Below are 23,976 nucleotides of genomic sequence, written 5' to 3'. Positions count from 1 at the left end.
CATGAAATTTCAATAAGTTGAGGAGAGAAGTAGAGAATCTGTCATGTAGCCGAATCTGGTACAGGTGAAGGTTTTTTTTTTTTTTTTTTTTTTTAATTATTCATTTTTAAAGTACGCCATAACTATATATTTGTGTATTTGAGTTAGATTTGGATTTGGCTACAGTAATTGGATTTAAGTCAAATCATCTTTGAAATGTAAGTGAGAGGGAGTGTATATGGTACTTTGCTGTAACTTTATTCAGCGTTGTTTACTAATGCTGAGGTTATTAAGATCTTACATCCACATCACACCCTTTCTCCCTTCTATTCCTAAATTTGCAACCCCTCTGTTCCTTATATTCTTTATGATTCTTGAAGATTACAAATGTCTCCAATACTGTAACTATTTAGTCAAAAGCCTCTCTAATCTGTGAGATTATAATATAATCTCAAGTATTTGTTCTGCTATGACCCAATTACAGAGACAATGTCATGAACACTCTGCTTATCTATGTGGGTTATGTACTGTGTAAGTCTTTCTTTAGGCGTGCTAATACTCCTCCATAAACATCCATGGGTGCCTCTAACCCTTGTCATTGACTATTGACCTCAATACTCCGTCGAACGAACTTGATTGCATCCTTAGCATCTGTAATTGCGTATACATTACACATTACACAGAATGTGACATTCTGCTTGTTCTCTTATAGCACAGGGAGTAACGTTTGAGATTTCAAATTTGTTTCTAGAAAAGTTCAGGGCATTTACTCACGTTATTTCACGTCAATATCACAAGTCATAACTCAAAACGAATTCAGATCGATTTCTCAGCTGCTGTAGTGAAAATGCTTCTATTGGTAGAACTCTGAATTTCCATATACTTTTCTAAGGAAAAACTCTTCCTTCTCCCAACCTTAAGGCCTTATAATATATTTTGTCCTTATAACCATGTCTTTCGTAAGGGTTTAGTTCTACATTGCAAGACAGACATAACAGAAAGCTGCAACTTAGATTTTACTTCATGTTAATCTATCTTTAAGAAGAAAAAGTTTGTTGTCATGGGTGGCTCTGTTTTTTTCTTCGTGGAATCAAAATCTTTTGAGTTTTCAGTAGAGGAAGGTGGTATGTTTTACCAGCTGCGTATTTACGAGAGAGGCAGAAATTCTCTAAGATCAATATTTATGGGAAGAGGTAGTGCAAAGAGACTGCTGTTCTATGTGGAAGAACTGATCTCTGGGCAGTCTAGTGGGCAGTTTGCAAGATCTTGCCGTGAGGGGGACAAATGCTTTATTCTTCAGTTGGGTTCCAACTCTCACGGAGCTTTCTTATTAATTTCGGAACTCACTCATGGTCGTCGTAAGGGTTCTATAGTGGTGCCTGAAGGAAAGACGGGGAGTGGCTGGAGAGGTTTTGGGTTACACCTGAGGAAGGTGTTAGACCCGGAGTCTCTAGCTCCCAAGCAAGCTATCACAGGTATTTTTACAGATGCCTCAAAATCCTTTGCGTCGGTGGTGGCAGGGAATCGGAATAACAACGGGGGTGGAGGTCATAAAGGGAAGAAAAAAAATGTATTAATTCAAAATACAAATCCTGAGCAACCTGGGGTGAAGAGTCTGTCAGGCTCCAGCCGTAATAACAGTGAGGAAAGTATCCTAGGACAGAGGGAGCCTCCTGGGGTGAAGATTCTGTCAGAATCCAGCCGTGTTAACCGGGTTACCTGCAAGGATAGTACTCTGGGTCAGAGAGATCAAATTGGGGTGAAGATTTTGTCAACGATAGATGGGATTGAAGATAAAGGCATTAAAGCTGAGTTGACTTTGGATATGTTGCTGCGTTTGGAGCGTGGGTTAGATGGGAATTGGGCTTTAGTGTGGTCTGAAGTTAAGGAAGTGGGCCCAAAAGTGGTGCATCCTAAAAAGCCCACTATTCAGAATGTTCAAAAGGTTAATACCTCCGGCCCATTCAAATCTGTTAAGCCCAAACCTGTTTGGAGGCCTCGCCAAAGTCAATCTTTGGCAAACCCAGTCCACAGGCAGTGGGGTAATACTGAACTCGTAGCCTTGGGTGTGCGTGAGTCTCGGGTTCTGCCTTCGGGACAAGTGGTTGCGAGCTCGAGTGTCAATGGGTCGTCGCCGATGAGAGTTTTGGACACTCTGGTGACCGGAAAAGAGTCGGCGTCAAGGTGTAGTTTTGTTTTAGGCTTTCCCGACTCCGGCAAGGCTGTCTTTTCTGGGTTCTCGGGCTCCGGTGCCGAGGAAACTCAGGGATTAGGCAGGTGGGATGCTGGGTTCACTGGGGATTTGGTGATTACCTCGGCAGTGGCTGGTTTTCAGCCTCCGTTAATGAAAGAGGGGCCGCCGTTCTTGTGTCGGCAACCTTGGGTGGATCTCAATAAATTTTCCCCCCTCTCAGGCGTGGGTTTTGGTTTGGAAGCTGAGGTTGGGGAAGGGGAAGCTCATGAAGCAGAACAGAGTAATGGATTAGTGGATTGTGATGGGGATTTTCAGCCAGAGTTTGGGCTGCAAATTCTCCCATGGGAAGCCAGTGGGGTGGATGACAGTGGTTGTGACTCTAGTGAGAAGGATAATTGGGTGTTGGATTGTGAACCTTTGCCTCAATGTGATTCTTTGCCTCTAGACTCTATCGAGGGAACACAGGTGATGGAGTCTAGGCCACCTTCGTATTGGGTATCTCAATTGATGAAAAAATTTTGTAAAATGGTGGGCTTCCCTATAGTGAAACATGAAGCTCAATGTTTGGCTCTGTTTCGCATCCTGGAACAGGAATGTCTCAAGGTGAATGATGCTGGGGTGTCTAAGCAATCTGCAAACTCAAGGACGAGAGGTCTCAGGGAGCTTAAGGGGCTTATTTCTTATGTTAATTACGATGGAGTTTCTGCAAGAAAAAGGAAGAGGGGTGCTGATTGTCTTAAATGACTCTACGACTATTGTCTTGGAATGTAAGGGGGCTTAACAATCCCCGTAAGAGAGTGGTTTGTAAGAATCTGCTAAGAGAGTGGAAGTGTGATATTGTTTGTTTTCAAGAAACAAAAGTTTCTTCTTGTGACGTTGCTTTTGTGCGGAGTTTATGGGGTTGTCCTTTTATTGATTGGGCTGCTTTGGATGCTGTGCAAACTTCAGGAGGGGTCCTGCTGATTTGGGATAAGAGGGTCTTTGAGAAGTTGGATGTTATGGTTGGTCAGTTTTCTGTCAGTGTATTATTGAGAGGAGTGGTGGATGATTTTGTGTGGGCTTGTACAGGTGTTTATGGTCCTAATGACAATGGTCAGCGATCTACCTTATGGGATGAGTTATCCCAGGTGCGTGCCAGGTGGCCTATGGCTTGGTGTCTTGTAGGTGATTTCAATATTATCAGGTACCCTAGTGAAAGGATTGGCTGTGAGTCTTTTAGCCCTGCTATGTTCGCATTTTCGGATTTTATTGAGAATAATTCTTTAGTTGATTTACCTTTAGAGGGGGCCTCCTTCACTTGGTTTAGAGATTCTGGTGTCCCCTCTATGTCAAGAATTGATAGGGCATTGGTTTCTCTAGATTGGGAGGAGCATTATGTCAATGTATCCCAACGGGTTCTTTCTGACCATTGCCCTCTTTTGTTGGAAGCTGGTGTTGTTCGGCGTGGTCGAAGTGCCTTTAAATTTGAAAATATGTGGTTAAAAGTTGAGGGTTTTGTTGATAGAGTTAAGCATTGGTGGGATGGGTACAGTTTCGCGGGCTCTCCAAGCTTCATTTTGGCTCAAAAATTGAAGGCTTTGAAAGCAGATTTAAAAAAATGGAACATGGAGGAGTTTGGTGATTTGGCTTTCAAAAAAAAGAACTTGCTGGCTGAGCTAATGGGATTAGATGCGAGGGAGGAGTTGGTGGGACTTTCAGATGAAGATCAGATCCGTCGCCTTCAAATCAAAGGTGACATAGATCAGTTGGCTTCTCTTGAGGAGATTTCTTGGAGGCAAAAGTCTCGGGCCTTGTATGTGAAGGAGGGCGATAATAATACTCGATTCTTTCACAGATTAGCAAACTCTCATAGAAATGCTAATCAAATTAAAAGGATTGAGGTGGATGGTGTTCTTTATGAGGATGAGCCTGACGTGCGCTCTCAGTTAGTTCTTTTCTATCAAGGACTGTTTAAGGAAACTGAGGTGGGGCGTCCCTCTATGGATGGGCTAGATTTTGCTTGTATCGAAGAGGGTGAGCGGTTATCGTTAGAGAAGGAGTTCTCAAAGGAGGAAGTCTCCCAGGTATTAAGGGAGATGGAGGGGGATAAAGCCCCTGGTCCTGATGGTTTCACCATAGCTTTTTTCCACACTTGTTGGAGTGTGGTGGAAAAAGATGTTATGGATTTTTTCGCCTATTTTCACCGACACTCGGGGTTTGAGAGGTCTATGAATGCTTCGTTTATCACTTTAATTCCTAAGAAGGGTAATGCCATTAACATCAAGGATTTTCGTCCCATCAGTTTGGTGAGTAGCGTGTACAAGTTGCTATCTAAGGTTTTGGCTAATAGGTTGAGGGTGGTTTTGGACAAGCTCATATCTGAGACTCAAAATGCGTTTGTTGGCGGAAGGTAGATTCTAGATTCAGTGCTTATTGCAAACGAATGCCTGGATAGCAGGTTGAAGAGCAGAAGTCCAGGGGTGATATGCAAGCTTGATATTGAAAAAGCTTATGATCACGTGAACTGGGAAGCCTTGTTTTATTTGATGGACCGGATGGGTTTTGGGATGAAATGGAGGGGGTGTATTAAGGCTTGTGTTACGTCTGTCCGTTTTTCTGTCCTGGTAAATGGATCTCCTGAAGGTTTTTTTGGATGCTCGCGTGGATTGAGACAAGGAGATCCACTATCCCCGCTATTGTTTCTCTTGATTATGGAGGTTCTAAGTAGACTCTTGAAGAAGACAGAGGAGTGTAATCTTATTCGGGGATTCCATGTGGGAGGTGTGAACGCTGTTGGTGTGCATATTTCCCATCTGTTATTTGCTGATGACACTATCTTATTTTGTGATGCCTCTAGGGAACAGTTGCTGTCCATAAGGTTGGTGATGTCTTGTTTTCAGTCTTTTACAGGGTTGAAGGTTAATATCGGGAAAAGTGAGATCGTTCCTGTTGGGGAGGTGAATAATATAGATGTTCTGGCTAATATTCTTCAATGTAGAGTGGGCAGATTGCCTATGAAATATTTGGGGATGCCGTTGGGAACTTCTTTTAAGACAGCTGTGGTATGGAATCCTATTTTGGAGAAAATGGAGAAGAAGCTATCTACGTGGAAGCGGCTCTATTTATCTAAAGGTGGTAGACTCATGCTTATAAAGAGTACTCTCTCAAGTCTCCCTACATATTTTTTTATCTCTTTTTACTATTCCTAAAGCTGTGGCGGCTAGATTGGAAAGTATTCAGAGGAATTTTCTGTGGGGGTCTTCTGAGGGGAGTTTCAAGTTTCCGTTGGTGGCTTGGGATAAGGTGTGTTCTCCCGTTGAGAGGGGCGGTTTGGGGATAAGAAATGTGGTGTCTTTTAATCAAGCTCTTTTAGGGAATTGGCTATGGAGATTTGGTCATGAAGCTACCCATCTTTGGAGGAGAGTTATCTCCTCAAAATACGGTGAGGGTCAAGGGGGGTGGTGCACTAAAGTCTGCAGGAGGGCTCATGGGTGTGGTCTTTGGAGAAGCATTAATGAAGGGTGGGAGAGCTTTTCTAAGCATCTGTCCTATGAAGTGGGTGATGGTACTCGTATCCGCTTTTGGCATGATAGGTGGATTGGTGAGAATTCTTTAAAAGATCGCTATCCTGTGCTTTATGCATGTTCAGCAGTCAAGGATGCTTGCATCTCTGAGGTTTTGTGGGCTCCAGAAGGGGGTTCTGTTAGAGTGTGGAATTTAAGGTTTTATAGAGCGTTTGAAGATTGGGAGTTGGCTGCTTCTTACTCTCTTTTTCAGCTTATCCATCCTCGTATTCCTCGAGGTGATAGGAAAGATACTCTTCGCTGGGGGCTGAAAGGGGATGGGAAGTTCGACACCCGATCTTACTACCATGAGATTCGGGGTGCCTCGAATTCTTTATTTCCTTGGAAGGGTGTTTGGAAACCAAAGATTCCTAAGCGCGTGGCTTTTTTTCTTTGGACTGCTGCCCATGGTCGGATCCTCACTTTGGATAACCTAATGCTTAAGGGTCGTCCTCTAGCTAATTGGTGTTGTATGTGTTACTCTGATGGAGAGTCGGTAGACCACCTTCTTCTTCATTGTCCTATTATACATTCCCTATGGTCTTTCATGCTTCAGGCTTTTGGTATTCATTGGGTTATGCCGGTTTTGGTGGCGGGTTTGTTATCTAGTTGGCATCAATGGCTTGGGAAGCATAATTCGGAAATTTGGAACTTGGTTCCAGGGTGCTTAATGTGGATTGTGTGGTTGGAGCGAAATCGTCGATCTTTTGAAGATAAAGAGAAAACATTGGAGGAGTTAAAGATTTTATGCCAACGCAGTCTAATGGAGTGGTCTCAGTGTTGGGGTTTTACTGAGTGTTCTTCCCTCTCTGAGTTTATGCCTTCCCTTAGCTTAGTTTCCTGACTTCTCTCTTGCTATTGTGTTGTGTAGTGTTGTGCTGTGTTGCTGTTTTATTGCTGTTGTGTTGTGTTGTTGTTCATCATCATGAACATCTTGTACTTCTCTCTTCTTTTTTTTCCTCTTTAATATAAGTTTTCTAATTACCTATCAAAAAAAAGAAATTTCAGTTCCTTTTTTTTTTCTTTAAAACTTCTTTCTGCGATTTATTAGTTTTCAAAGATTAAGTTTTGAATACAAGCAATGAGTTTTCCATTTTAAAATAATATTTAATTTTGACCAAAATTTTGAACCAAACAGAATTTGTACTGCTTTATTTAGTCTGAGAAAATAGTGTTATAACTTATAATTTAATATATTGGAAACAAAATTTAGAGATATGTGTGTTTTATGAGGAAAAATGCTATATTGTAGAAGACTTAAATTTATAGCTCTTTTTTTCCCTCCCTCTTGCTAATTACGCATATCAAGTCAATGAATCACTTTGCATAGGCTGTTATGTTCTAGGTGTTCACTACTCTTATATTTTAGCTCTAATGCTGCCTATATTGATTCTCAGGATAAAACTTCAAATGGAAGTTTAAGACCTAGGGTAAAAGTGTTTGTGAACATGTGCCGAAACAGTAAAATATCAAGCAAGATTAGTTTCATAATATCACCAGTTTCTCCTAGATGATAAAACTTTACACTTTTTGGTTGGCATGCTTTACTAACAGTGGTGGATTTTTTCATTCAGTATTGAAACAGAATCTGTTTAAAAAAATTAAAGGAGCAGAATTTTCAAGGTAAGAAATTGAATTATTATTAGAAAACGAAGTTAAACTATGTGTATTCTAAAAGTTCAAGCTATTATAAAATGAAGAAGTTGATCATATAATTATTATTTTAACACTTTTCTTTAATAAGCATTAATTTTGAAATGATGCATTTCTTTTCAGCGTATACGTAACATATTGGTTCATTCACTATGGTACAGATAAGTTTTTTGATATAAGTTTTGATGATTACTCTCCGGAGGAGGATCAAGGCCTAGACTACAAAACTATATGGTCTAAACAGTGCTGAAATTTTTAGTAGACACAATTTGCTGGTTTAAGAGAGTTCAGCTAGAGCTGTAAGATAAGGAGAAATTGAATTATGTGTGACAGTAACACTGCTACCTATTAGTCATTTCAATATGACTTCAGAGACTAATATGTTACTGTCACAATTTGCTGATTTAAGAGGGTTTGGTAGGACCTATAGGTCATATGCAGTATGACCTCACTGTCTAATATTTACTTTTTTTGGTGGCTTTTAGGGATCATTATAATTTTTCTGAAAAATCCAGCATGAAACCATGTAGCTCTATGGTTTGGCCATAGGAAAGTAATGATAACTTTGTAGAATACATAGTAAAGCATGTTAACTTTGTGGCACGTGTGTATAGAGTTTAGAGCATCTCTTTTGTCAGATTTATTACAATACAGTGATGCAGTGGTGTTGGTGGTGAATATTGATCATTCAAATATAGATATTAGCTTACTGGCAGAAGTGCATGCATCTTAACATTCACTTGATTAGGACCCACTACAAATTAGTATTGTTTTTTAATTTGTTCTCTATAGCATGCAGTTAATTCCTTTATTTCTAGATTCCTTCACATCATACTTTCTAGAATTAGCTAATGACATTTGATCCAGTACAAAATAAATGTTAAATTGTATGAATAACCACAGTAAGGAAGTCTATATTGCATGAGGTTAATGTTCTATCCGATGACTACCTTATTAGTTGCAAATTACTACAGCTATTACATTGTTAAGTTAAACCAAATTTTCTTTGGCTGAATTTGTTAAATTACTTAAAGATTATAATATATGCCAGTTATAAATGGCCATTATAGTTTGCTGCTACATTCATTAATTTTGTTAATGCTTAAATGATCAAAGATTATAATATATTACAAATTATTGAAGGTGGCTTTAACTTTCACTCATATATGTTTGAGGTCTGTTACCATTCTACAACACTCCCTTATTTGCATTTTTGGAATTAATCCTTCCCCAAGTCAATTGTTGGATTAATTACTTATCATAAAACTTTGTCATTTATCATTTGATATCAATATTGTGCTTGCAACATGGTTTTTTTTTTTTTGGGTTTGGTTTATTTAAAAGATATGTAACTAAAATCTTTCTTAAATATTCAGTGATTTGTCATTCACAATAAATGTCCAAATAAATTGAAAGCTAATATCAAGAATCAGGTTAGGGGGGAAAGGATATTTATTACTTTGTCATTGTTGTAAGTCTTATTCCCTTCTTCAAATTAATATGGAATCTCTATTGCATGTTTTTGTATTATGATAGTTAGCTTAAGTTATTTTAATCAAGCTACACTTCAAAATCAGTTTAAATATAAGATGACTTCTTTTTATATTCCTACTGATGGTCACATAGATTTTCAAAACGTTTTTGATCTACTCTTGGAAATCTCTGAAACTGAAAATTTAAACCCAGATAGGATGGTGAAGAAAGTGTTCATGTTTAGCAATATGGGATTCCAGTAGAAAGGGGATAAGATATTTCTGAAGATCATGTTTTGGATTGCTAAATGCGGTTTCATCTCTGGAGGATTTAGTTAAGTCAGTTCCAAAGCCAGAGGAGTTGATGGAGTTAGAAATTTTTGGAGAAGATTACCATGATCTAATTGTATTTAATTGTATGTACATTTTTTGTATGTACCCTTGGTCTGTCTGATTGGAAGCCTTTTATTTTGGTTTTTCTTGGGTTTGAAAGGTGGTTTGGTTTGATAACAAACACATTGTTAATTGGCTTATAGTATGCATCTTAGAGTTTGATAGGCTTTGTATTTTGGATGATGTATGTCAGATTGTTGGGCTCTTCTACTTTAATGAAGATTTGGAATTTTTTTGGGGAGAATACTAAAAAAAAATTAAGTATCTGCAATATTTCATTATGCAACATTGATGCTTGAGATGGTAGATAATTTGCAGTTAATTCATTGTGATAACTTTTTTTTCTCCCTCCAATCATTCTCTTATCAATTTTTTTTTTCTTCCTGAGGTCAAAGCTGATTGATTGTGTTATGTGGAATCTATAATTGTATAGGAACCTTGCTTTTCTATAGTTTGAGAGTTAAGATGAGGACAGGTTCCATGTGCTTTTCCATCTTGCAAATTCCTAGATGCAGAATCCCCACCTTAGCTACTTTTTGGAGGGAAAGCTTTCACAATTTGAGTAGGACTGACAAAATCAGTTCTAGCTTTAGGCTACTTGGTTCTAATATCTATGGGCTTGAGAGAGATTATAATAGAAAATGGACTCAAAAGTCCTGTATTTACAAAAAGTGATACATTTAATGTAAATAAGACAGAGATTAGTCAATTCCACAAAACTAAATATTGTGAATCATAAGATTTACTTCTTATAGATTATTGAAATAAAACAAAAAATATATATGACTACCTTCAAAAGAATAATCTACGGTAAAATTATTTTTATTGTGTATGTCTTAGTGTTTTGGATTTGAGTACTTATAGATGATTTACTTTTATTTAACAAATTTTCTCTGTATCATTGCAGCTTTTTCGGGATTGTGAGCTTTTCTTTTTCTTTTTTTGTTTTGCAATTGAAATTTAGGGTCAAGATTAAGATTCGATGTTGTTTTTATGGGTTATGACTTATGAATTGGTTTGGTTTTAGAATTTGAGATTCCCATCTACTATTGATTATGCATTTTATTTGTTGAAGGTGGAATTCTGTTTTGTTTATGTATTGTGGCTTGATTATGCACTACAACTTTTTCTTTTTTCTTTTGCGATTAAAAAGTTGGATTCAATGTCCCTTTTAAGGGTTATATATTGGTTTGGTTTTAGAATTTGAGATTCCAATGTACTATTGATTATGCATTATTATTTGACTAATATTTTTCTGACCAAACCAGTGGCCATTTTTCTCTTTTAAACTTTTTGGTGTAAAATTCTCTAATCTTATGGTTTAATTCATTGTGGTTCCTAGGAATGGTAGATTTGGTATTTGAAATTGTCTTGCAAGTTTTAGTTCAGTGTGATTAATTATGGTTCCTAGGAATGACAGCTTTACTTTTTGAAATTGTCATGTAAGTTTTAATTGCTTAAAGTCAGATTCTTTTTTTTAGTCTCTCATAACAGGGAAGTACACACGAGGGATTTGAAGAAACTAATTTTTTAAAATTTTAGGGGATATTGGACACTATATACTTAAATATACTATTTAAGTTTGAATATATGTGGTAGAAGTATGATAACTAAGTTTATGTTAGATGCAAAGTTCATTAATATGTAAAATGATCTTGCGTATTGCACAGGTTAAACACTAGTTTTATTATAATAATTAAAGAGATAATAAAAATGATGACTCGTTCTAATCTCCTTACACCCTTCTTATAATAAAATCTCACCTACTATAGATTTCTAGCCAAATTGGGACTTCTAATCAAACTAGGAAACTAGATAAATATATAGATAAAGATAAATTAGGAAAGAAAATAAATTTTAAACTCTACCTTTAGAGTAAAATATTTTCAAACATAAAATATTTTACATGTCAAATATTTTTAGGTGGTCGGTGTGACATGTAAAATTTTTCAAGCAAACTACCAAATTAAACTGGTGGCCTATCCATTAGAGTCGCTAGTGCTATTAGTTTGGTGACCGGACCACCGGAATGGTGGCTCGAGCCACCTGACCAACAGTGAATGCCACTAGAATGGCGTCTCCAGTTGGAAAAGAACTCTTCCTCAAGTTCAAACACACTTTCCTCGATCTCTTGGATTTTCTATTGATCACTTTTATCTTATTCTTCTTAGCTATACTAGATAAAGTTCACGCTGCTAATCAATCTCTTTCATCAACTCATAAAAAAAACATTATGGAGCGAAATGTGACTTTCTCCATTTCAATTGAAAAAGTGAAGCCACAACCATGAAAAAGTCAATATATTCACTTAGTAAATTTTTCTTCGATCACTAACATTGTGGGTTATTAACTTGCTTTGTATTTGTAGACACCCCCATTTTACAACTCATATTTAACTTCACTTACATTGTATTACATATCATCACCATCTCATATCTCCAGGGCAAAACTGTAATTTTTGGTGTTTGATCTCCAAATACTTTCAAAGAAATAAATCTTTAGGTTATAACATTAATAGGACCACCAGATTAAAAGATATCAAGAAAAGAAGTTTTAAAAGTAAAGTGCATTTGCATGATTCAAATCCCAACCATAGGTGATTATGATCTCTTAAATGTAATTGGTATATTTTTAGTCTAATTTAAACTAAATAATGTGTCACAATAATATTGGTTGAGGATAGGGTTTATGATAAGGTTACATGCAACCAATTTAATCCAAAGTCAAAGAATTTATTAATTCCTAACATAATAGATAGATATTGATTAATTAGACAAGTAATTAATCCATTAAACGTTTTTGGAATTAATTTGCTAAACTTCAGGGCCAAGAAAACCAAAAAAGGAAGTCAAAATTCAAAGAAAATCGGATCCAAATTGAAAATTGGACAGAACGAAAAATAAAAAGATTTGGAGGATTTGGAACCAAGTGCCGATTAGCACTTAGGTTAGATCCCCCAAATTTTCTTCCTTCTTTAGTTCGGCTTAAATTGGCTTTGATTCCCACATTTTTGCTTAAAAAAACCCTATTGTTTCTAATACTCACATTGCCTAGAGACTCATTACTAGCTCCCCCACTCCTATTATGAATACCCCCCCCCCTTCTCTCAAAAGTTTAAAAACATACAATGTACCTCAAAAACTCTAGAAATTCTCTGAGTTTCTTAACAAACTGAGATTCCTCTCTCTCCCTTTATTCCTATTCCCTAGATTTAGTAGTAGGAAGGTGTCTTTGGTGTCTTGGGCCTCCTAGTCTCAGACTACTAACTTCCTACTTACAAATCCCCCTCTAGAGTTACTGTCTAGCTTGGAGTGCTCAAGAGTGTTGGTGCATGCAGCTAAGGTTTCTAAGCCTTCTTTTTATTCTTATGCCCTAACTTTCAAATTCAAGCATGCTATAGTTTTTAGGTTATAAAGTTGTGATTTTCAATTATGTTTTGTTGGCTTTAATTCCGTGTCAAATTTGATTGTAATTTATCAATCATTTCCTTGTATGCTTGTGGGATTCAATGTAATGGGTTCAAAGTTAGAAATTGGTGAAGAACTATGAAGAACAGAACAACTCGTGGCTGGCTCGAGACTGACTCGCGAATGGAGCAACCTGCGAAAGGTCACATGAGGAGAATGTGTTGGAAGTTGAAGGGTTTAGTGCTTGATGGCATCTCGCAAGTGGCTCGCAACTTGGCCAACTCACGACCTAACTGGTAAGATGCATTGCCAACTGTTTTGTGTCTTTCCTCATTTCTTTACCCACACTAAGCGCACATTATCCACGAAATTGTAAGGAGGGTTTTAGAGAGAAAGCCCTAGAAATCCATTGGAGAGTTAGAGATTGCTTACCCACAATTCTCTACACATTTCTCTTAATTTTCCTTATACTCTTCCCTCTCTAATTCCTTATCCATTGAGCGGATCTTAGCCCAAACACATACTTCATCCATACTGAGTGTTGTGAGTTGTTTTGGAGCTCTTGGGAAACATTGGATGAAGCCATTCTTTGGTGGATGCAATTGGTGCTAATTGTGGGATCCAAAGATCCAGCGAAGACATGGCTAGGTGAAACTCGTTAGGAGCTGGAATTTGGAGGGTTCAAGTACTTTGGGTAGATTAGGCTATGAGTGTCTTTTTGATATCCTCGTACTCTAACTTATTCACTAGTGGATTATTCGCTTGGAGGGCCGTGGAAGGATTTTACAGCGAGTACTTTGGTTTTCCTCTTCGATAACACATCGTCGTGTTATCTTGTGTTTGCATCTTTCTTCCCTTTCTCCTTGTGCTTTTTACTTAATTGCTTAATTATGTATATCCATGCACTAGGAAGTAGTCCAGGTTAATTGTTCTTTAATTGCTCTAATTCCGCATTTAGTAGAGTAAATTAAAAGCAACTAAGCCATAATTTGAAATTGGGGGTCTTAACTTGCTCTAGTAGTTCTACTATCGAACTTTCATAGGTTTTTCACATGTTCTTATTTGTTAGCATGTTAGATCTAGGATATTAATAGCTTTTGCATAATTAGGCTTTCTTAATTTCATAAGGATACATGCTCTTAGATTGATAACATGTTCATGCTTTTACATTAGGGTTTATCACATCTCACACATATTCATCATTTCTTTCAATATTAAATCTATTCATGCCTAGAATAGGGCTTTATCATGTTCTTCTTTGTTTCAATATCTTTGCAATCACATGTTTTGGATGATATAAATTGTTTGAATGATACAATATGATTATTGCCAATCATAGTCTAGAAGATTGGTTTTACGAGCTAGGTTAGGTGCCTAATACCTTTCCAATCCTGGAACCTAACCTCCGAACTTAGATCAAGGGTTAGTAGTTAGGCTTATCCTTGAAATCTTTTCTTTCTAGATTGTAACTAGAAAACAAAAGCTATTTACTTTTTATTTTAGATTGTATCTATGACCGAAGCAACGTAATTTTTGGCTATTATCAAAGAGATGTACATTCTAATAGGAGCGGGTGCACTGCAATGACCAGACAAGTTACTCCCTCGCCTTATAGTGGCAGCATCTGTTTTTTAAGTTAAGTCATTTCCTAAGATGGCTCCTCTTATCTGACGATAATCCAAGCAGTAGCTCGAGAAGGTAAACGAGTACATCCAAAGAATAACTTAAACTAAAAAAGATGGAATAGTGCTGGCAGTAAGAAAGCAGGTCATAGTAGCTATTATGAGTAAGGTAGTCCCAAGCTATTGAGATTTTGGCGCCTACTAAATGATGAAAATAAAGCTAGCCCGTTAATAGATAAGAGTGTTTGTTTGTTTAGACCCCTTAAACCAGATTGTTTAACCTATTATATTAACCAAGTGATTACTTAGATTAATTATTCAAATCTAGGTTAAATACAAATAAATCATATCATGCAAAGATGAGGAAAAATAATAACACAACGATATGATGACTTAGGAAAACCGATGAAATGAACCATTTCAAGGTAAAAACCTAGAGATGATTTAACCTAACTATCATCAAGGTAAACACATCCACTATAAGAGAATTGAAGTTTTTACAACCAAATTTAACCTTAAATCTATTGCTACCTCTAGTAGTAACTTACTAAAACCGATGAAACGAACCATTTCAAAATAAAAACCTGGAGATGATTTAACTTAACTATCCTAAGGTAAACACATCCACTATAAGAGAATTAAAATTCTTACAATCGAATTTAACCCTAAATCTATTGTTACCTCTAGTAGTAACTTACTGACACGACCACGTGCAAACTCCAAATCCACGGACTCCTTATCTTTTTTGAAAGTTCAAATAGTGTAAAAACACCCTTGAACATTTAGACCCCCAATTTACAAATTACCAATTCAAGCTTTATATCAAACAATTAATGTGCGGAACATGAACAAAAGTTTAATACAGAATTGGTAAACAATCTATGCCAATTAAAATCACATTCACAGCAGAAAATAAAAGGCAAAGATAAAGGGAAGAGAGATGCAAACACAAAGACAACACACGATGTATTATCAAAGGGGAAATCGAAACCCTCGGCGTAAAACCTCTCCGCCGCCCTCCAAGCGGTAAACAATCCACTAGAAAATGTAGTTGGGATACATGAACAGCAATTGACCCTCCAAGCCTAATCTACCTAGTGTACCTAAGCCCTCCAAGCTTCTTGCTCCAACGAGGTTGCGCCAAACCTATTTCTTTTCTAGCTTCCCGAATTCCGCTACTTGACCATAGCATCAACCAATGTAAATTGGTTCCTTTCTAACTGCTTCCTAGAACACCAAACAGCCCTCTCACAGTAATGGATATGGTGAGAAAAGGTTTTGGTAAAATGCCTCTTAAGGGTTTAACAATGGAGAGGAAGAGAGTTGAGGAATTTGAAGAGACACTTATGTAAAGATTGTAGATGAATCAATCTTGTTTTACTCTAGGGTTTCTGTCTCAAAATTCTCTCTGGAAACTCCCTTTCTTTTGTGGGTATAAGGGGTATTATACTGGGGTGAGAAAGGAATGTGAAACATCAGGTTTTTCAAAACAGGGGTGGCTCGCGGCTTGACTGAGTCGCGAGATCCAGCCGCGCGATAACAGAACGGCCAGTTGTCCTATTTTGTCCTGTAGTGCTCCAGCTAGCATGACGCTTCAACTTCTGACATGCTTGGCACGTGTGCTGCTTCTAGCAGCTTGCAGCCGCGAGTCACCCGCGAGATCCAGTCGCGAGACTCTGTTTTCTTGCACATTCTTGAGCATTCAACACTTTATCTCATTCACTACCCTTACAACAAACCCACCAAATACAGGGTTACTAATTGCTGAAATATAAGCAAATTTGACATGGAATAAAACCAACAAGATGGTTGATTAAATTCAACCTTACATTCTTGGATTTACAGCAACACAAGCCACCTTGCTTGTGACTTTGAGATCCCACTCAAAGGTTTCAGATCACCATTAGTAATGATCTTGATGCAACAACTATGTTCTACCAAACGCTTGATTGTAGTTTTTGCTCCAGTAGATTCTTGTGTAGTTAGAAGGTACAAAACCTCTCAGATCTCACAAAGAGTAACACATAAGTCTTTTTCAGCCACATCAAAACATGACTAGGGTTTTCCTTTTATATGTGGAGAAGTTTAAATGAAGTCCTAAACGTTTTCGTGGGCTTTGGGCTTGTTTGAAATTCTGTAGAAAACTGTGCCTGTGATTTTCGATCAATCGGGCCTAATTCTTGATTGGTCGAGAAAGATAAAACTTCACTTCCTTTTTTGGGCAATCAGCTGGACTTGAACCTTGAAACAACCACCTTTATGCATTGCCTAAAAACCTAGACTAGACATATTTTGTTCTTGATTTGCCAACACAGTACAAATGTAATTCTAAATATTTAGACCTAAATCTTTAGAACCTAACAAAGAGGACTAATACTTCAAATGCAATAAGAAAGCTTTTTCAATTCATCAATAAAAGTGAAGTATCTTTCAATTCTTTTTGGCTTTCTGAATTGAAAAAGGGAGCTCGGGCCGAGAGGCGAGGTTGAGCATTAAAGTGAATCTGCTTCTTTTTCATATCATATCCAAAACAAGAATATTAAAAAAATTTACTTGAGGCTTCAAAAGTTCTATCACTATCTTATTCTTATTCAATTGCACTAGTCACGTACCACATGAAAATTTTACTTTGGCTAACTTTATCATGATTTTGTTGCTCATTCAATGATAATTCAACCAAGTTGAAGTACATACGATTAATTGGACAATTACACCTGATGTGACCATATCGTAAGCACTTATTACATCTCAATGATCTCTCGCTCCTTGCTTTGTGAGAAGTAGGAATTGAATCATGTTGATTATTTGCTTGAACAGTTGAACATTGAAGCTTACGTTATTGAATATTTCCGTGGCTGACACTATTGGAGCAGTTATGGCAGAACTGATGCGGTTGAATTTTATATTTCCCGTTTCAAAATATCTGAACTCCTCCTGGTACTACTTATCATTAGACTAGACTCCCTTGTCATATGTTGTACAACCGAATGTAGCTCATGGCTATAGTTTTCGAATATGAACTTTTTTCCCAATTCCTTAATCTTCATCATTTCACACATTGTGGTTTTCGGAAAGGAACCTTGAGTTGCTTTCACCAAACTGAAGCATATCTCTTCAGTTTGAGTACAAAAATTTTCACCTTTTTCTCATTCTGAAGCTTCTTTGTAACGAGATTAAAGATTAGTGTCAATAAAACTTCAATCAATATTTTATTTTTAAAATTTCTTTAAGAAATTTATCAATAGTTTTATTTTTATTTTTTAAAAAACATTTTTATACTTTCTAGTTGAACTTTTTTATTTTTTATTTTTTTATGGAGATGATTCTAGCTAATTAAAATTAATTAAATTAAATTTAACATTTTTATCTTTAAATACTTCCATCTGAATAAACCATTAGAGATTCGATGTGAACATTGAATAGAACTTCCCTAGAGCAGCAAAGAAGCAAATGGTATTTACTGGGTTTCAGCAATACATAAGTAATATCAATATGAGAAATGTAAATGTCTACAACATTTTTACAATAAATCTTAAATAGTGGGTTGTTATTGGCTGTTATTGGTGAGTAAAAACATAATTTCAGTAATGAATTCAAATTAATAATAACTTACCACTTGAGATTTATTGTGAAAGTATTATGAAAATGTTGTAAAATAATAACAATATATAACATGCTACCTCAATCCATATATGAGAGGAACTTAGCTGCTGACCTTATCCATGCATCACGCATTTGTGACATGTGACAATTCCTAGTTATGTGGAAGCTGTTTATGAATATAAAACCCTTATTAATATAGTTATAATTTCAGGTTGAATAAGTAAGAGCCAGGCTGGGCAAGAGGTTACAGAATTATTTATTTGTTTATTTGTTTACTTGTTTTTTATAATGATCAGTTTGCAGATCAATTGAGAACTACTGATCTAACAGAATAATTGTTTATTCCCGTGATAATTCCTAGTTATGTACGTACAAGCTGTTCATGAATCAGAAATTCCTGTGACAATTCGTAGTTTTTACTTATCCATGCATCAGGCATTTGTGACATGTGCCAATTCCTACTTATGTACAAGCTGTTCATGAATATAAACGCAGTACCTCTGGGTAAAACTAGGAACACAGTACATTTGGGTAAAACTTAAAGTATCTTAGGTGCAATATATTAAATTCTCAATTGAATTTAAACACTTGGCTGCATTAACCAATATGATAAGAATAATGTTATTTTTTTCAATAATGATTAAATTCAAACCAACAAGGACTTGAATTCAATTAGGAAACCTAATGTACTACACCAACAAGGGTAGTACATTTGTCTAACCTAACAAAATTAGTATTTTCTTTATGATTCCTCATAAAATAAGGAATATGAACTTTGTCATTTTAGGTTTAATGGGAGCAGAATACCAACAAGCTTGGTACTAGACAAATTTTCTAGTTTAGCTTTAGATTCAGCTAACTCTTGTTCCGAGCTTTTCATCTTTTCATCTTAAGAGGAAATTGTTTTCAAAAAATTTCATTCTTTTTATTTAATTCATCCAATCTGAAAATTAGTTCCTTTTTTTTTTTCATCGCAATTTTTTACTTTTTCCTAGAATTTCTCAGAAATTTTTAAGATTTAGATAATTCTGTACAGAAATTTTCACAAACATCAATAAAATCAACATAAAAATCAGTGTCTTCTTTATTTAGCATGATCAACAAGACAGTTAAAATTATCCATAACAGCAAGGATCAAGGATCACATTCAAGATGTAAATCCAAACAAAATATGCCTGCTTTGATACCAATTTTTGGTTTTAGACCTCTGTCAAAACACTATATTTAACCAATTTTAAAAATAAATTGATAATTAGATCTATAATGGATACTTTAGGTTAAACACATCATCATCAATATCATGCAAATACGAAAATTTAAAAGAGACATGATATGATGACCAAAGAAACTAATAAAACAAATTGTTTTATAGGAAAAACCTGGGGGGCTTGACCTTATCAACCTTGAGGTGAACATTTACTATAAAAAAGAGATTTACAGTCAAAATAACCTTATTCATTGTAAATCTAACTACAGTTACCGAACTAAGCTCTAAATCCCTCAGACGTCTCTGATAGGCTAATAGTAATTTGTTGCTCTGTGAACCTCTAGTCTACGACTTCAATGTTCCCTTGAAAATTTAGATCTCTAGCACCTTTGATGACTAGTACAAGGTAGCAACTTCTACAACACTAGGTCTTAAGTTTCTTCAAAAAAATATTACTGGTAGAAAGCTTTGGGTATAGAAACCCTAGACACAAAATAAATAGGAGGCACAAGAGACACCTCTCTCTCTCTCTCTCTCTCTCTCTCTCCGACTTCAATGTTCCCTTGAAAATTTAGATCTCTAGCACCTTTGATGACTAGTACAAGGTAGCAACTTCTACAACACTAGGTCTTAAGTTTCTTCAAAAAAATATTACTGGTAGAAAGCTTTGGGTACATAAACCCTAGACACAAAATAAATAGGAGGCACAAGAGACGCCTCTCTCTCTCTCTCTCTCTCTCTCTCTCTCTCTCTCTCTCTCTCTCTCTCTCCGACTTCAATGTTCCCTTGAAAATTTAGATCTCTAGCACCTTGATGACTAGTACAAGGTAGCAACTTCTACAACACTAGGTCTTAAGTTTCTTCAAAAAAATATTACTGGTAGAAAGCTTTGGGTACATAAACCCTAGACACAAAATAAATAGGAGGCACAAGAGACACCTCTCTCTCTCTCTCTCTCTCTCTCTCTCTCTCTCGTCCTATAGAGTCTCTTTTATAGTGTAGAATAAGTGGCATGAAATCCTAGTAAATTGTACAATGGACTTGGGCTTGAAATCTACAAGCTAATCTGATTTTCTATTTTTATCGTTCAAAATTTCCAAATTTGCGCTATAAATTGCAAAACTTTGTAGAAATCTTATTGTAAGGTTGAATTTATTCAACCATCTTATTGGCTTTATTCCGTGCCAAATTTGCTTGTAATTCAGCATTTAGTAACCCTGTATTTAGGTGGGTTTGATGTAAGGGTAGTGAGTGAGATAGAGTGAAGTTTGCTCAAGAGTGTGCAAGAAAACAGAGTGTCGCGGCTGGGACTCGCAGGTGACTCGCGGCTGCAAGCAGCTAGAAGCTGCACACGTGCCAAGCATGCTGGAAGATGAACAGTCATGCTAGCTGGAGCACTACAGGACAAAACAGGACAACTGGCCATACGGTTATCTCGCGACTGGATCTCGCGACTTAGTCAAGCCGCGAGGTCAAGCCGCGAGCCACCCCTGTTTTGTAAAAACCTGACGTTTCACATTCCTCTCCACTCCAGTATAAATACCCCTATTACCCACGATTGAAAGAGAGCTTCCAGAGAGAATTTTGAGAGAGAAACCCTAAAGAAAAACCAAATTGTTTCACCCACAATCTCTACCTTAGAATCTCTTCAAATTCCTCAACTCTCTTCCTCTCCATTGTCAAATCCTTGAGAGGCATTATACCAAACCAGGTTCTCACCATCATCATCATTGTGAGTCTGTTGTTTGGATTTCTGGGAAGCAGTTAGGAAGGAACCAATCTTCATTGGTTGATGCTACGGTCTAGTAGCGAAATCCGGAAAGCTAGAAAAGAAAAAGGTTCGGCGCAACCTCGTTGGAGCAAGAAGCTTGGAGGGCTTAGGTGCACTGGGTAGATTAGGCTTGGAGGGTCTATTGCTGTCCTTGTATCCCAACTATATTTTCTAGTGGATTGATTACCGCTTGGAGGGCGGCGGAGAGGTTTTTCGCCGAGGATTTCGGTTTCCTCTTCGATAACACATCGCGTGTTGTCTTTGTATTTGCATCTTCCTTCCTCTATCTTTGCCTTTAAATTATCTGCTGTGGATTTTATTTTGTTATGGCTTAGATAGTATTTAATCAATTTCGTATGATAGCATATGTTAAGTTTCCGCACACTAGTTGTTTGACATATTGCTTGAATTGATTAAGTTGTTATTTGGGGGTCTAAACGTTCAAAGGTGTTTTTACACGTTTTTGAACTTTCACTTATCTTCAAAAGTAAACATCTAAATACACTTTAAACTTATGTTTTGCTCATGAATTGCCAACATAAATAAAACTTTACAGTTTATTTATTTTTATTGATGTTAGCTAATATTTTTTGGATCAATTTTGCTTCTAAAATTATATTTTAATTTCCACCAACTATTGATTGATATACATATTTTAAAAGACAAAAAGATAATATCCATATTTAATACATGAAAAAGTAGATATAAAATAAGTTATGTGGGAAATCATTACCCGAAAATAGATTAAATAAATATATAAATAAAGTCAATCCATTATTATTTTTATATTTTTGGTAATTCAGCTTAGATTCATACTGAAGGTACCAGCATAAGGAACCTCCCTGCAAACAAATTACAAATCTACCTACAAAACCAAAACCAAAAGCTTAATTCTTAGAGTCAACCCATTAATTGCTTTGTCTAGGTATTAGATTGCAGTAGTTAGCCAAAACGCGTACCACAGGGATGTTGACCTTTGTGAAATAAAAGACTAATGATCGTGGTAATCGATCGGAGGACATAACAGTGCATCACGTACAGAACACTGCCCATGTTGAAAGTTCAATTAGTGTATAAAAACACTATGAACGTTTAGATCCCCAATTAACAAATTACCAATTCAAGCTTAATATTAAACAATTAATGTGCGGAATATGAACATAAGCTTAATACAGAATTGATAAACAATCTAAACCAAATAAAATCACATCCACAGCAGAAATTAAATGGCAAAGATTAAGGGAAGAGAGATGCAAACACAAGGACAACACAACAATTTGTTATCGAAGAGGAAACCGAAACCCTCGGCGTAAAACCTCTCTGCCTTCCTCCAAGTGGTAAATAATCCACTAAAGAATGTAGTTGGGATACATGAACAGCAGAAGGCCCTCCAAGCCTAATCTACCCAGTCTATCTAAGCCCTCCAAGCTCCTACTCCAACGAGGTTACGCCGAACCTATTTCTTCTTTAGCTTACCGGATTCCACTACTTGACCATAGCTTCAACCAATATGAAATTGGTCCCTTCTTAACTGCTTCCCAAAGCACCAAATGGCCTTCTCACAGATATGGGTATGGTGGGAAAATGTTTTGGTAATGTACCTCTCAAGGATGTAACAATGGAGAGAAAGAGAGTAAAGGAATTTGAAGAGTCTCTATGTGAAGATTGTGGATGAGTCAATCTTGTTTTTCTCTAGGGTTTCTCTCTCAAAATTCTCTCTAGAAGCTCTCTATATTTCGTGGGTATAAGGAGTATATATACTAGGGTGAGAGTGGAATGCGAAGAGTTAGGTTTTTCAAAACAGAGCTGGTTGGCAGCTTGGCCTCGCGACTTGACTGAGCCGCGAGTTCCAGCCACGAGGTAACTGAATGGCCAGTCTGTACTTTTTGTCCTGTAGTGCTCTAGCTGGCATGACGCTTCAAGTTCTAGCATGCTTGGCACGTGTGCAACTTTTGGCAGCTTGCAAGCCGCGAGCCACCCACGAGATCCAGTCGCGAGTTCCTGCTTCTTTGTACAATCTTGAGCATTTCTTCACTTTCTCACACACTACCCTTACATGATTCCTACCTAAATTCAGGGTTACTAATTGCTAAAATACAAGAAAATTTGGCATGGAATAAAACCAACAAGATGGTTGATACAATTCAACCTTACAATCTCCCCCTTTGACTATTCCGTGACAAAACCCTAAAACAAACTCTAGACTTAACATGTGAGTTGGAAACAGTTGAACAAAACTCACTCACACCTAACTCTAGAATCTGTGTAGCTCTTGAATCATATGAACAAAAATCTCCTAAAACACAACAACACAATATGATCATTGTATGTAGAAAAAAACTTGTAATGCATATGAGGCAAGCACAATGCGATCAAGCAAAATAGAATTAAGTAATAAACCATGACTTGACCAAACAAGTAATCACTATAAAATAGTGATCACAATGCTCATTCACACTTGGAATGAACATCCAGACATACAAGCTAATAAGCTCAATGCAAATCACTTGCATGCCCAACACTTAACCAATGCACAGTACATAAAGTATATGCATCTAGGAACAAGATCCTCCTAGGGCACAAGAGTGAGAGTACTTAAAGAAAATGTGTAACATTTAGCTAGAAGTACAAGGCAACAAAGCATAAAGGCTGCACAAGTATGGTACAAACCATAAAAGCCTACAAATGCGAGAAAACAAACCCTAAAAGTTTACACAAGCAACATGGGTACAAACTAAAAGCTACTTAAGCAAGGGTACAAACTGTACCATAAACAAGTACCATAAGATTCAAGAGTTTTAATAAAAACAACCATGAGTTTAAACCAAATTATTAGAACCATATTCACACAAGAGTAGAGTTTATATAAACAACAAGCAAATAGCTATAAATAGGCAAAACGAAAAAAAAAAAATAGACTACTTAAAAGTATATGTGAGTGTATATGTATCAGCTTCCTCTTCTTAAGCATATAACTCCCCCTTTCAGTGTCCCCCTTTTAGTGTGCACATTGCTATCTCCCCCTTGCTATATGCTATCTCTCCCCCTTTTTGGCACGAATAGCTAAAGGCTGTCCTCAAGCTTTTGTTGAATAGCATCTACCTATGAATGTGATTGTGAGTGGAGTAGAGAG

At 36.7% G+C, this 23,976-nt stretch overlaps 1 protein-coding gene across 2 annotated transcripts; it reads left to right on the top strand.

Annotated features, from left to right (window-relative positions):
• The first annotated feature begins 593 nt into the window (after nucleotides 1-593).
• LOC115976890 lies at nucleotides 594-6,645 on the top strand. Of its 2 annotated transcripts, none has more exons than XM_031098408.1 (2): nucleotides 594-2,974; nucleotides 6,108-6,645. In XM_031098408.1, the coding sequence occupies exon 1, from the start codon at nucleotides 1,040-1,042 to the stop codon at nucleotides 2,915-2,917; it is 1,878 nt and encodes a 625-aa protein (XP_030954268.1). In that variant the 5' UTR covers nucleotides 594-1,039; the 3' UTR covers nucleotides 2,918-2,974; nucleotides 6,108-6,645. The 2 variants fall into 2 exon arrangements, with proteins under 2 accessions (XP_030954268.1, XP_030954267.1); XM_031098407.1 differs by having other exon boundaries at nucleotides 594-2,978; nucleotides 6,112-6,645.
• Nucleotides 6,646-23,976: the final 17,331 nt, after the last annotated feature.

The sequence above is a fragment of the Quercus lobata genome, chromosome 2, assembly GCF_001633185.2.
Source record: "Quercus lobata isolate SW786 chromosome 2, ValleyOak3.0 Primary Assembly, whole genome shotgun sequence".
NCBI classification, from domain to species: Eukaryota; Viridiplantae; Streptophyta; class Magnoliopsida; order Fagales; family Fagaceae; genus Quercus; species Quercus lobata.
The sequence above is the reverse complement of the archived record's forward strand: the minus strand, read 5'-3'. Positions and strand labels throughout refer to the sequence as shown.

Excerpts from the sequence above, each read along its gene's own strand:
- LOC115976890 (XM_031098408.1), top strand. The coding sequence starts at position 1,040 with ATGGGTGGCTCTGTTTTTTTCTTCGTGGAATCAAAATCTTTTGAGTTT.